At 49.2% G+C, this 15,117-nt stretch overlaps 1 protein-coding gene across 5 annotated transcripts in view; it reads right to left on the bottom strand.

Annotated features, from left to right (window-relative positions):
• GPR161 (G protein-coupled receptor 161) overlaps nt 1–14,715 on the bottom strand; it is a 53,663-nt gene extending 38,948 nt beyond the window's left edge. The window contains exon 1 of one of the 5 annotated variants that reach the window (XM_070591528.1): nt 14,368–14,715. In XM_070591528.1, coding sequence (XP_070447629.1) covers nt 14,368–14,374 — 7 coding nt within the window. In that variant the 5' untranslated portion in view covers nt 14,375–14,715. Of the gene's footprint in view, nt 1–12,633; nt 12,789–13,175; nt 13,558–13,782; nt 13,979–14,367 lie in introns of those variants that run through there. The other 4 variants (XM_070591529.1, XM_070591530.1, XM_070591531.1 and 1 more) reach the window with 4 other exon arrangements.
• Between the last annotated feature and the right edge of the window lie 402 nt (nt 14,716–15,117).

The raw sequence follows: 15,117 nt of genomic DNA on the forward strand, positions 1-15,117 counted from the left end.
GGCGAGAAGGGGAAGTCGTTCAATGAGTTTAGTTTTGCAAGATGAAGAGTTCTGGAGACAGACAGTGGTGATGGCTGCACAATACGAATGTCCTTAATACCACTGAACTGTGCTCTTAAAAACGGCTAAGACGGTAAATTTTATATTCTGTGTATTTTACCACAACAAAAAGGTTGAAAAAATATACACAAGAGCACCTTCTCTTTAACTTGCCTCCTCACAGCGTTTGGAGAGTCATGAAATGAAGGAGGTCAGGCGTCCTCACGGCGTCTCACCCGCCAAGAGAGAAGAGCAGCGGCTGAGACAGTCCCCAGGGTGACCTCCTCCCGCAGCGGGCAGCGATGAGGCGGAGTCTGGGTGGCCGACTCCTCACAGGGGACCAGTCCAGCAGCGACTTCCAAGGCAAAGCGCCCTGAATGAAACCGTCATGGGCCGCAGCCCCCAGATAACACGCTAAAACAAGCACGACTTCCGCTCCCCCGCTCGCCTGCAGCAGTTTTGCTGCGCACGTGGGACAACGTGAGGAACGCTCAGTCCTCAGCCCAGCTGGACTCAGAACCACAGACCGTCAGCTGATGTCTGCCAAAGGGCCACTGGCCTGTCCCCAGGCCACCAGCGACTCTGAAAGCTGCCAGCATCGCCCTCCTGTTTCCCGGTCAACACGGAAAGAGGGGCCACGTCAGCGACCCAGCAAATCCACAAACAACGCGCCGAAGTCATGATGAGGACAACTCACTCAGGGAGAGTCTTCAGCCCCAAGAGAAAGGGCGGGAAAGCCGCCGTGGTTTGACCACAGCGCTCGGGGGGCTGTAGCCACCCGAAGGTCGGGCAAGACCCGACTAGAGAAAGAACTTCTCCAGCTGCACGCGAGGCAGCTGCCTTTCCTTCGCCAGGCCACTGGACACCCCAGCCTGGACCCCGCTCTTCTCCTGGCTGGGAGAAGAGCAGAAACACCAGCTTTTCCAGGGCAGCCTCGGGAAAGCCTCCACAGACACTGGCCCACGGCCATCCTGCCGAGAACTGGGATCCCAGCAAACTCAGAGGAAAAGCCGGGTCAGGCCAGGTCAGAAGTGCCCACCGTTCCAAGGCTACCGGAGGCTGCTGCCAGACGTGGCTGTGGTGACTCACCGGGCAACTGGACCAAGAGTCTGGTGAGGAGCCCTGCTCCAGAAGAGAAGCCAATGCCACTCCCCAGGGCTGCCGACTCGTCCATCCAACTGGTTAATCGACATCTCCACTGGGCTATCACAAGCCTACAGTGCCCAGAACCAGACTTAAATCTCTTCCCTCTCAAACCCACTCCTTCCACGTTCTTCTTCATCTCCTGTTATGGTGCCCCCATCCTTCCAGCTGCTCAGACCCTATGCTTTGGAGTCACTCCTGACTCACATATCCTATCTGGTCCATTAGCAAATCTACTGGCTCCACTTCTGAAACGTGTGTAGAATTCAACCACGTCTTACTATCTCCGCTGCCATCACTCTGGTCCAGGTGACACTCTGTCTCCTCTGGACTACTGAGACAGCTTCCTCACTAGCCCACCTGCATCCCCACTGCCCCCATTCTCAACACAGCGACCAGAGGGCGCCTGTTCAAACGGAGGTCAAAACAAAGAAAGAAGTCACTGCTTTCCTCAAAAGCCCAAAAGGATTCCCGTATCACTCAGAGTAAGACCTGCAGCTCCGGACAGGATCAGCCTCTCCATCACTGCTCCAACCGCACAGTAAAAATTACTCCTTACTCCAACCACAGTGGCCTCCTCACTATTTCTCAAACACGTCAAGCATGTGTCCACCTCGGGGTCTTTGCATTTGCTGTTTCCTATGTCTAGAATGCCCTTCCCCAGATATCTCTGTAGGTTGCTCTCTCACTTCCTTTAGGTCTTAACTTAAATCATCTTTTCAGCAAAGCCCTTCCAGTCAAGGCCACCTAACATTTTGTACCCCTCTCCAACACTGTATGGCCCCATTCCCCTCTTTACTTTTTCTCCTTAGTGCATATGTGTATACTTATTTATTTATCTTGTTAATGTCTTTATCTCCTACAAGACTGTAGGCTACGTGAGGGCAAAGAATTTTAGGTCTGTAAATTTTCTGGTCAGCATCTAAAACAGTGCCTGACAAACAGAAGGTACTCAATATATGTAATAAATAAATAAATATATGAATGACAGTGGGACCCTGGACATCTTGGCACACTAGGCATTTCTTGCCTTCAGAGAATTATTTTTGCAGACGTAGCAGACACCATGCATTGTCCAGTCAATATCCACTCTCCCCATTCCCCTACCAACAGAACCCTGACTCAATGTGGGGCACCAAATTTGCCTACGAAAACATACTCAGTGGCACAGAGCTTGGGTGGCCTTTAGACCCAGTTCCAGTCAACAGAAGTCTACAAGGTAGCAAACGGCTATCCATTTCCTGATAAAAAGGGACAGACTCAGCTGTGGCTTCTGCCCTTCTTCCTATCCCTCTCTCTTGACTGGAACTCAAACTCAGTGCTTGAAAGTAAAGCAGCCTCTTATGACCATGGTGGCTGGAAGTCCCATGCCATCAGAGCAGGAAGACTAAAGTAAGCCAAGTCACCTACTAAACTGTGAACACACTGTGCCCAGCCACGGCTAGTCAACCAGACCAGCTAGATTTAACTCTTTTTGGTTAAATCTTTAGGGTAGAGTTTCCTTTCCCTTTACAGGCAAAAAGCAATCCTAACTTGACATAGGTCGAAGGTGGGAAGAGAGATGTTGAGGAAGGCAAACTGTGCTGTGTATGAATATTATGGTGCAATCCAACGGCTGGTAAGGATTGGTGCTATGGGGTCTTCATATAGCCATCCATCCCCTTGTCCCACCTACTCCCGTCCCATTCCCCTTGACCCCACAGAGCAAACAACTCCATTACCCTAACTTGCTCACCTTGTCCCATAATAACTCCATATTGAACCACAGATTCTAATCATTAGAAAGAAAGGGCCCTGTGGCCGAGTGGTTAAGTTCACGCTCTGCTTTGGCAGCCCAGGGTTTCGCCGGTTTGGATCCTGGGCCTGGACGAGGCACCACTCATTAGGCCACGCTGAGGCAGCGTCCCACACAGCACAACCAGAAGGGCCTGCAACTAGAGTATACAACTCTGTACTGGAGGGCTTTGGGGAGAAGAAGAAGAGGAAAAAAAGAAGATAGGCAACAGATTTTAGCTCAGGTGCCAATCTTTAAAAAAAGGGAAAAAAGAAAGAGAGGGTCTCCAGTAACAATGTCCCTTCCAAAAATGCACTAAAACTAGAGCTAATCCTTGGAAATGCCTCATTCTGGATAGCTGAGTTTACGAATTGGTGGTTTTATCACGTTAAAACATCAAAAGTCTAAAGAGTTTACGTAAATTTTAAGCCTTCAAGCAAAATACATGAAAATCTATCATTCACTTCTCTATATTTTAAAAGAAAGTATACAAAACACAATGATTTTCATGATGATTCAAGGTCATTAAATACCAAGATAAATGGAATTTTGACTTGGAAAAGACCTTAGAGATCAATTCTAAAGCAACCGCCTTCTTTTGAAACCTCGAAGACGGCTGCTGAGCTTGCCCACAGTCACTCAGCTGGTGGGTTACCGCCGAGACTCTATTAGATGACCCGAAACACAGTGATTCCTCAAGGCAGCCGGGGGAATGCCATCCTCTTACACCAAATGTGCCTGGCGGACTCTCTCCTTCCTTTTCACACTTTCTCTGCAACTTGTTCCAACCTTGGGCGCCCCTTTTCCCCACGCAAAGTATACTTACCTGGCGTTTTCCCTGTCCAGCTTACTAAAGCCCTGAGGGAGGGCCCCCACACAAGTTCTCCAGGTGTGGCCTCGGTCATACGTGTGTCATTTCCTCCTGCGCCTCTGGGGACGGCTGATTCTCAACTTCTCAGCACTTTGCCAGGCAAGGACACGCTCACTGTATTTGTGTGGCTCAGGTAACTGTGGCATGTTCCAGAAAAAGAAGGACCCTTGAAACAGCTCAGAGCTCAGCATCCACCTTTCACACTTTTTAAGTGGTAAGAGGGAAACCGCTGAATTTAAAAGCAAAATTGTTGAGTCCTATTGGATTTTATGACACCAGAAAGGTAGATACAGGAGTGAAGACAAATGTTATATATCAAAGGACTAACTTAGAGTTTTCCAAAAAGCTAAGTCTAGAAAATATGAATTTCTCCAAGAGACAACAGGTATATTTCAGAAGATATTTGCACAGGCCTGCATAGCAAAGTAGAATGTTACTATTTCTTGGCTGTCTCGCTTCCCTTTTGTTTTTATTTCCTCCATAAACTATCCTTTAACACATCCTCCAAGTCAGGCATTCCTGAAGTGCGGGTGGCAGTTCCTGTCTGTAGACCGAATGAATAACGTCTGGCACATATGTGAACTATTACTGCTCTGTGTCTCCAGATGTTATCGTGGTCAACAACATTCAAATTCATTGTTTACAATGTTATTGATTCCAAGCAGCTTTTCGTAACCAAGCCTCTTCTCCACCTGAAAAGGGCAGGTGGCTCCATGCGGCCTGGGGAGGAAGCTGGGCGGTCGCTACCATCAGCCATTCCCAGGCCACTCACCTCCTTGCTGACACTGTGATTAACATGTAGCTCAAGGTCCACCTGAAGAGCAAAATTCTGAAGAAGGCTTTCTGGAACATTCCACCTCCACAGTGACACTCGCCACCTCTTACTATCTACAGTTTTCCTTTTATACGTTATTTATCCTTTCAGACATGCACGTTTTTGCACAACTTTTTATTTTAGGTGAAGATACTTCCTCCTCCACATAGCTCCTTAATTCTTCCTCAGTTTCCCCTTTGAATTCCCAACAGCACTCTGCATGAGGGAGAAAATAATATTTTATATTTCTCCTACTCATTAGTATCTACTTTGATCTGATAGTCAATAGAAAGAACATATTTTGGGGGATCTTGACCTAACCTAGGTTTGAATTTCATGGGACCTTGTGTGTCTCCTCTCCTCTCTGAGCTTCAATTTCTCCATGAGGACAGAGAGAGTGCAAGTAACCTACTTTATGTGATTGTCAAGAGGAATATATGAGGTAATGCACGAAAGCGGCTGGTAGAGCGGCCGTCAGAAGACAAACTCAAAAAATGTTTAAGAAACTTATTGAAGACATAAAAAAATCAGTTTCTTTTTTCCTCTTTTTTTTAAAAATTTTTTTTTCCTTTTTCTCCCCAAAGCCCCCCAGTACATAGTCGTATATTCTTCGTTGTGGGCCCTTCTAGTTGTGGCATGTGGGACGCTGCCTCAGCGTGGTTTGATGAGCAGTGCCATGTCCGCACCCAGGATTCAAATCAACGAAACCCTGGGCCGCCTGCAGCGGAGCGCATGAACTTAACCACTTGGCCACGGGGCCAGCCCCTCCTCCTTCAAATCTTAATTAAAGCCAAGGAGGCTTCATTTGACTACTTAGGTGAATGAAACAGAAGAGAGAAAGGATGCATTGCCAGAGACCACGGAACAGAAGCATCTCTGACTCCAGCAGGGGCTCCGGGCTCAAGACCAGAAGCCCACCTGCTCAGTCACCATGGAAAAGTGCTCCCCCAGGAGTAAGGAGCTGCTTCAGGGACCAGCGACACAGGCACTCAGGCTGAGTCACGGTTGCAGGCACCCAGGTGACCAGCTGACTGAGAAACATGCAATTTTAATCTACCTCCGCCTGAAGTAAGGGGGCCGCTGCTCCATGCTCACAACCCCAACCTTGAAAGAGCAAATCTTATCTTTTTAAGCTAAAGAGAACCAGGACGGCTGGGAAAGGTCTGAAAATGTCCAAACAGAAGACTCCAGATAACAATCAAACCCAGTCACTATCCCAATATTCTACATCAGTGGTTCTCAAAGGAGGGGCGATTCTGCCTCCCCTCCAGATTTCCAAGGGACACCTGGAAATGCCTGGAGACATTGTCGGTCATCAAATCTCAGAGGATGCTACTGGCACCTAAGGCCAAGGATGCTGCTAAACACCCCACAATGTGCAGGACAGCCCCCAACAACAGGAAATTATCCAGCCCAAAATAGCAATGGGGCTGAGGCTGAGAAACTCTTTCTAAGCAGCACTTTGGGTTCACTTTATTTTTCACTATATATACTTAATAAACAGATGAATGAAAAATTTTTAAAAAGCTCCCTCCATAAACACACACACATGTGCTCCAAGAAGAGACAGAAGCTGTGCTGAGAATAAGACTGAGATGATTACTTCTATCACGAGATAAACAGTGATAACTACTTTAATTGGTTTTTACCCTTACTTATTTGCTTTACTCATTATCCTCCTAGAGTCCAGCAAACTAATTAAACTCATTTCTAAAATTGAGAATATTACTTTAAAATAGCTTAAAGTAGTGTCCCCTCTGGATAAATTTTTTTCTGATGACCATATCTGATACAGATGCCATCATACGTAGCCCTGAAGAATAGGGGGTGTCCCCTCCCGCCGTCACACATCGCCACTGGTTCCCAGACACTCCTAGCTTCCCCTTCTCATCCCTCACTCAGCTACCCGCCAAAAGTGTTTACTAACACCTACTCTGTGCCGAGCTCTACGCTACAGCTGGAACCCAGGCTGAACAAGATGTCAAAATCTCTCCTCTCCTGGAGCTTACATTCAGGGGCAGGGGACAGAGACGGCAAACAAATAAACAATAAATATATAAAATAATTCCAGAGAGTGGTAGTTTCTAGGAGGAGAAATAAAATGGGGTAAGAGGAGAGGACCTGGGTGGGCGGGTCAGGAGTCGGGGGGTCAGCAAAGTCTGTCCGAGGAGGTGACATTTGAGTAGAGACCAGAAAATGATGCGAGGGCATTTCAGGCCGAGGGAAGAGCCTTGCAAAGGCCCTGAGCCAGAATGAGCTTGGCATGTGTAAGGAACACGGAGAAAGCCGGAGAGGAGGGAGAGCCAAGGAGAATGGGGACTCCGAGAAGTCAGGGCCAGATCCCGTACGGCCTCATGCGCCACGTGAGGCATGTGCGTTACACTCCACGTGTAACAGGAGGCCACCAGAGGGATGTGACTGACCCATGTTTTCAAACGGTCGCTCTGCTGCTGGGTGAAGAACAGACTGCAGGGGCAAGCGTGAGGGCAGGGACAGCAGTTAGGGGGCTGCTGTCACAGCCCAGGTGACAGGCAACAGCTCAGACCAGGGTTGTGGTGGCAGAGGTGGTGAGAAGTGATTAGATTCATTAATCTCCAACACCTTAGAGCTAAAAGAGGCCATAGAATGGACTCATTCTAGTCATGTTATTTCACAGATGATGAAACTGAAGCCCAAAGAGGTCAAGTGAGTTACTCGTAGTCATACACACGACCATCGGCAAAGCCCAAATTTCCTGTCTGCCATCACTACACCTGTGTCCTACCCAGCCATCCCCAGGGTTGGGTGGTAGGAATATGAACCCTCTAGAGGGTGAAATAAATGACTATCTTGGTCCAGGGCAAGGTCACCCATGGCCTCCTGGCTGAATCCAACGGGCCCTTCCCTGAGCTCTCTGCAGCACCTGACACCTTGGACATTGCCCCTTTTTTCTGAGACTCCCTCTTCCCTGGGCTCTGATCCCGCTCCCTCCTGCCTCTCCCTCCTTTCCATCTTACCAGTCCTTGTGACCTGCAGTCATCCGGCCCTGTCTCCCAGGATGGCAAAGGCCCTGTCTCCCAGGATGCCATCCGGGGCACTCCTTCTCCGTCCTCAGCTACAGAGGGCGTTAACTGCTGCCCCCTCCATGTCTCCTCCCCTTGCAGTGGTAGTTGCCTGTATCCAGGCCTGAAGCCAAATACACTCTTGAGCTGTTCAGTGACCTGAGCCTATAACTTTCCTTTCTGCTTAAGCTGGTTTGAGCTGGATTTTCTACCACTTGCAAAAGAAAGAGTCCTATTTGATACCTCACCTCTCTTTATGCTCCCTCTCTATACCCACTAAAATAACGAGCCCCCAAAATCTCCATCTATAGCCTAGACAACTCTTTGCAACTCCAGATTCATATCCACCCACCTAGTGGATGTTTCCTCCCGTATGTCACACCCAGGCACCTCAGATATAACATGTGTAAAATGGAATTCATCATCTCTGCTTCTACCATCTCAATATACTATTCTTCATGTTTTTCTCTACCCCAGAAAAAAGAAATCACTACCCTAACTCAAATCACTCAAGACAGAAACCTAGGACATTCTAGACCACTCTAGCCAGGTAATCAACGGGGCTAAGGCCCGACTGACACTTTCTGACTTTGGGTAGAATAATGAACATATCTGAGCCTTGGATGTCCATACTGACTTGCTAGGATTCAATGAAATAGCGTATGTAAAACAATAAATGTTGGTCACTTCCATTCCCTATCACAGACATCTCATAAATTCTAACTCAAAACTTCATCCTCACAGCCATGACCCCAGCTCAGAGCCTCACCATCTTTCCCCTGGATGACTACCAGACGCTTCTATCTAATCTTTGATCTCACTCCAACTCCCATCTGTCCTCCCCACCTCTGCCAGACTGACTGTCCCCTGCACAAGCCGGCTGTACCATGTCATCCTCTGCCACCCGCAGAATTCATTCACTGGCAGCTACCCTCCACTTCAGCTACCCTGAATCACTCAAAGTTCTCCAATACCCACTGCTGTTCTCCAGTTCCGTGACTTTGCACATGACAATGTTTCCAAAGTCCAGAATACCCTTTCTCCCTCTTCTCCCACCCAGAGAAGAGCTCATCCTTAAGACCTGGTGAAGAAAGTCACTACGTAAGTGAACGAAAATATAGATGCTACAGGCAAATTCAAACCCTGACCTCCCTGGTGCTGGAGAGGAGGGAAACTGAAAAGAAAAGTAAAAGAAAAGAAACAGTAGTTTAAAATATTTTTAAATGAAATAAAGGAAAGAAAGAACGGAGAAAATTTAGGAAAATTTAACCTTGAGATAGGAGAGGACTTCCTAGGTAAGACAGTAAACTTGAAGCGACACAGAAAAGTGATACAGCTTTAACTATATAAAAATTAAACACTCATGCACAATCAAAAGTAAAATAAGCAAAGTTGGGGAAGAAGACATCAAAGGCAAGATGCTTGACTCATTAAGAAAAAAAGGATTAAAGTCCAGAATTTAGAAAGAACCTCACCAATTGATGAAATCACAACATTTCAATGGAAAAAATTGGAAAAAGATTTGATGGGGCAATTTTAGGAAGTGTAAATTGATTAAGCTTTTTTTTTTAAGGGCAAATTTGGAAGACTCTGTCAGTACTTAAAATGCACATAATTTTGGTCTGGAATACTCTCGAAGATGTAGGTTAGATTTTTAAAACTCTATAAGCAGGTACATAGCATGCTACCGTATTTATTCTTTAAAGGGAGAAAACAGAAGATACATTTTATTTGCCTATAGATGCACGGACTATCTCTAGAAGAATACACAAAAACTGGCAAAATTTGTTGTATCCAAAAAAGGAAATAGAGGGCCAGAGTGGGAGGGAGGTGTTATGTTTTATACGCTTTGAATGTTGTGCCTTATATATACCACCTACCCCCAAACATTCTACACCAAATACTGCCTATCCCCAAACATACCACCCCAAATACCACCTATCAAATATCCTACCCCAAATACAACCTATTGCCAAATATACCACCCCAAACACCATCTATCCCCAAATATACCACCCCAAATACCACCCATCAAATATCCTACCCCAAATACGACCTATCCCCAAATATACCACCCCAAATACCACCTATCCCCAAATATACCACCCCAAATACCACCCATCAAATATCCTACCCCAAATACGACCTATCCCCAAATACTACCTATCCCCAAATATACCACCCCAAATACTACCTATCCCCAAATATACCACCCCAAATACCACCTATCCCCAAATATACCACCCCAAATACCACCTATCCCCAAATATCCTACCCCAAATACCACCTATCCCCAAATATCCTACCCCAAATACCACCTATCCCCAAATATCCTATGCCAAATACCACCTATAACCAAATATCCTATCCCAAATACTACCTATAACCAAATATCCTACCCCAAACACCACCTATCCCCAAATATCCTATCCCAAATACCACCTATAACCAAATATCCTATCCCAAAAAATACTACCTATAACCAAACATCCTACCCCAAATACCACCTATACCCAAATATACTACTCCAAATACTGCCTATCCCCAAACAAGTCCACCTAAGAAAGCTATTCAATCTCTTTTTCTGCACAATCTCCAGATCTCAATAAACAAAGGGAATTCTGCTTAAATAAATGTTTAAAATGTACATTCCCTTTGAACTCCACATCTAAGAATAACTTTTGTCCAGAAATATTCTACATGTACACAGAGATGTATGTACAAAGATGTTCACTACAGCATCGTTTATAATAAAGTTGGGGGGCCGGCCTGGTGGCGCAGCGGTTAAGTTCGCACGTTCCGCTTTTCGGCGGCCCGGGGTTCGCTGGTTCAGATCCCAGGTGCGGACATGGCACTGCTTGGCAGCCATGCTGTGGTAGGCGTCCCACGTATAAACTAGAGGAAGATGGGCACGGATGTTAGCTCAGGGCCAGTCTTCCTCAGCAAAAAGAGGACGACTGGCAGTAGTTAGCTGAGGGCTAATCTTCCTCAAAAAAAAAATAATAATAATAATAAAGTTGGAAACATCTAAGAGTCCATCAACAAGGGGACGTTTAAATAAATTATAGTGAGTCTATGCTAAGAAATACTATGTAGTCATTGAAAAGAATGAAGTACATCTATGCTACCGATATTGGAAGATGTCCAAGTCATACTGTCAAGTCGAAAAAGTCAGTCACAGGGCATATAACTACATATGATGCCCGTTTATGTATTTTTAAAAGTATATTCAATACATTAAGGTTTGTTCTAAAGTTTGAAATGCAGATAATACTTTTATCATGTTTTAAAATGTAGTATCAATAAATTATGCATTACATCTTCAGCTATGTTTGACTTGGTGAGCACATATTTGTGCACTGGAATAATACACTTACAGTGCTTACCTCTGAAGTGGGGAGATGCAGTGGAGGAGAGGTAAAAAGGATTTTAATTTAGTTTCCTATGTACCTCTGCATTTTTAAAATCTTTTATTACTCATATTTTTGAAAAATCACTATAGTCCAGAATGCTTGCCACTGCTTACTCAGGGTCAAGGCTTGAAAGTGGCATGGTGGGGGGCGGGCCGTGTGATTTCAGCCCGTGCTCTCAGTGCAGGGCTCTCTCACCTGCTACTTGAATAAAACACAAACACCATCCCAAATCCAAGGTGCCTGGTCATGTTTTACCCCAGCCACACTCCTTATGCTCCCAGCACTCCCTGAACACATCTACCATGAATGCCATCCTCTGTCCTGCCGGGTGCACAAACTGGCCAAGGAAACAGATAAAAACTAGTTGGAACCACTCTCTTGGTGTGGGACTAGACTCACAGATGAGACCGGTACTGGCTGAATGAATGAAGCACCGAGTCATAAAGCCAACCCTGCCTCCACACTCCAGGGACACCGACAGCCATCTCCAGCTCGGTCAATGTTTTTTGTTCTCAAAGAAAAACAGCAAGAAGACAGCATTCTCCCCTCCAGTCACGCTTTATTGCATCTGAGAAGGACAGCAAGTGCTTCCTAAGGTCTGACACAGAGGTTGCAAGCTGGCAGTCTCAGGTCAGGCCACAACCGGCCTGCACACAAAATTTGGTTGCTCTGCACATTTCTAAAAATGTTTTGAGTCAGCTCCCAACTTTAAAAACATGGGGTTTTCCATAAAAATTAACAGCTTCCCCCGAAATTCAGATCAGGCAACAATGTGCTGGAGCCTCGTGGCCCCTGCACCTGCCTCTTCACGGGGAGGCGTGCTCTGCACACAGTCCCCCCCCGCCCGCCGGCCCCCCTCCTCCTGCAAGCAGGCTTCCTGAGGGGCCCCAGCCAGCAGCAGTTTACACTGTACCTCCTTTGGCTGACACTTAGGTCAGTCCCAGTTCAGCCCATTCTGCCTTCCACGGAACCTAAGCAAAGAGCTGAGCCCCTCTGACCACACGGCCCTCCTTGGTCTCAGACTCTACTGCACAGGCTGCAACACAAAGAGAAGGACCTTAGTGCCTGAGGCCTTGGATTTAATTTCTAAAATGCCAAGAAGGCCTCTTTATGAGGGGTCCCTAACCTCCCCGCCATGTCCTGAGTTCAAGGACCCACCTGTGTGATGGAGGCCACAAGAAAAGCACTGCCAAGTCAAAAGACCCGAGTTCAACCTTGCCTCCTTACCAGCTGAGCAGAGCACTTCACGTCTCCGGAGTCTCTGTTTTCTCGCCTATACAAGGAGCTAATGGCACTTCATGGGGCTGTTATGCGAAGGAAACAAGAGTGTATACGAAAGTGCCTGTAAGCATCTAACAAGTACAAAAGAAGATGGGTGTGACCGGGACAGGAAGAAGGGCGCTCTGGAAGAAGTGGCACAAAGGGGTGGCGCGCATCCCAGCTACAGGGAGTTGGATGCAGAGCCCCGAGCTGCACGAGCTAAGGTCCCTCCCACCTCCTCTTTCTGCTCTGAGGGCTTGGGAAATACCCCTCCTCACCTGTCTCAGTGGCGGCAGTAAGATGGATCATAAGGGAAAGCCACCTATTTCCCCACGCAGTAGGCTCCCGAGCTCACGGCCAGGTCCAGGTCCAGGCGCAGAAGAGGCCGGGCTGAACGCGGGCTGGCTGGCTGGGGAGGAGGCACAGCGACGCTCGTCCTCCCAGCCTCCAGCGGCCGAGACAGGCTCGCCCGAGGTGGTCATTACCCCCAGTGGACACAAGGAACTGAAGTCCTTTCCCTCTAAAACCACACCACCTCCCTGCTTCGAGGGAGGAAAATCACATGACCTGCTCTTGAAAGCACTTCGCAAATGCAGGAAAGGTACAGTAACGAACAAAAATAGCCTCAAAGATGTGATACAAAGTGATGCTAATGCACGGCCGTGTGGTTACTGGAGAGCAGACCTCTCTGACACGCACCAAAACATCCCAGTTATCCAACGGACATTCTCATCGCACATGCCTTTGTCAAACGGTTGCAAGGGGGTTAAGCTCTAGCCCGGAGGGCGCAGAAGGCTGGCCAAATCCCCACAAAGCTCACCGAATGTCCGTCTCGCAGATGTGCGGGCAGAGGAGACCCGCGGCACCAGCGCTGGCCGGGCGACTTCTGGGCGCGCCTCCCGCCCAGGCTCGGGGAGACAGCGCCCTGAGCCCCGAACTGGAGCATGCTGCTCACCTGGAACTCACGTTTTCCCGCCGAGGGTCGAGGCCGCTTCGCCCCACCCACCTGTCCCCGAGCGGGGCCTGAAGCCCCTCGGCCTGAGGCGGCACGACCCCTATCAGCCGAGTCCGGGGCACACGCCGATGTCCTCCCTTCTCGGGGGTCTCGGAAAGGGGCTTCTGGCGGCGCAGTGGAGGTGGGGCCGGCAAATAGGAAGGGCCTCTCAGACGCCCTGGGGGACGCGCCCCCAAGAGCTTCCCACAAAGAGCTCCGGCTCCCCAAAGCAAGGCGGAGTGCCGCCGGGAGGACGGCCCCTACATCCAAGGGGGCGCGCGGGGAAGCAAAGCGCCGTGGGGGCGGGGAGGCGTGGGGGAAGGGGCGCGAGGACCCCGCCGGCCCGGCCTGCCTGCCCCGCACGATGCTCGGCCCGCTGCATCCCGGCCAGCCCGCTCCCGGGCCCGCGCCCCCGCCCCTGCCCGGTGCTCACCGTGGAGCCGCGGCCGCGGCAGCTCAGGGCCCGGCCGGGCCGCCTCCCCGCCTTGGCCGCCGCCGCTTCCTTCCTCCCGGCCGCGCTCGGGGACCCGAGGTTTCGGGTTTCAGCCGCGAGCCCCGCTTCGCTCCTCCCGCCGCCCCGCCGCCAGCACGCGGACCCGGCCGGCGCAGGCCAAGTAACTTTCCGGCGCGCCCGCGCCCCGCCCGCCCGGCCCGGCCCGGCCCGCACGGCCCCCGCGCCCCCACGGCCGCGCCCCGCCCGGGCCCGCACGCCCTGCCTCCGCGGCCGCCCCCCTCCAGCCGCTTCTTTGCCGTTTCTTCCTGCGAGCGGCGCGGCTGCTGCTCTTTGTCTCGCCCTTCCCTCTCAGCTCGCCCCACTTTTCTCCTGTAAACCTTTGTGGTCCCTGCTCAGGCCTTCCCGATCCCGTTCCTCCGTCCCAGTTCCAGTCTCCGGGACGTCCCCTTCCCATTTCTCTCTCCATCACACTTAGACTTTCGGATTCCTCTCGTAGCTCCGCACAGCCCCATTCTCCTCCTCCTCCAGTCCCGCCGTGGACCCCTCCTGGCATTTCCTGCTCACCGTTCATTCAGCCAACCAACGTGTACGAGCATCTGCCTGGTGCCGGCACTGTCCTGCGCCCCGGGAACATCACGGTGAATCAACCGCGAAGCCAGCCTTTGAGGGGCCCACAGCCCCTGGGAATGGGCGGGCGGACGTAAACACATCTTTACAGTCTACTCCACTCTCGCTCTGAACCAAACGGCTGGGAAGCAATAATTACAATACACAGACCAGGGAGCTGCCGGTTCAGAGGACAGAACAGTTCCTTCTCATAATGTTTTTCCCCTTCCTCACGCCCCACGGTCTGTACCGTCCCTAGCCTCCTGCATTTTCTATGCAGCAGTTATAACAAGCGGACGAAAAGTTGAAAGAAATAGGAAAACAGCTTTAAAAAGGAAAGAAGGAAGGAGAGAGAAACACGGCAGCAGAAAAATCAGGTAAGAAGTTATAAAGCCCAGTTCACCAAACTCCAGCAAAAACTGATGCTGTGCCAAGGGCAGGATTCACATTCCTCTGAAATCCATCTGCTTTGACACACGCGTTAATTATTCCCTTGTCTACAGATTGGCACTGTGGGAGCTGCTTCCTTCTTATCATCAGGCCACTGAGGCACCATTTAGAACAATAATTTACCATCCAAAACACCCAGCTTGTCCTCAGGGACAAATAGGATCATGGGGAATCAAAAAGTAAATGGATGCCTTAATACTCCTATGGGATAGATGCTTTATTTGGTCAAAAACTGAAAGCGGAAACTCCTTTCAGAGT

The sequence above is a fragment of the Equus przewalskii genome, chromosome 23, assembly GCF_037783145.1.
Source record: "Equus przewalskii isolate Varuska chromosome 23, EquPr2, whole genome shotgun sequence".
NCBI classification, from domain to species: Eukaryota; Metazoa; Chordata; class Mammalia; order Perissodactyla; family Equidae; genus Equus; species Equus przewalskii.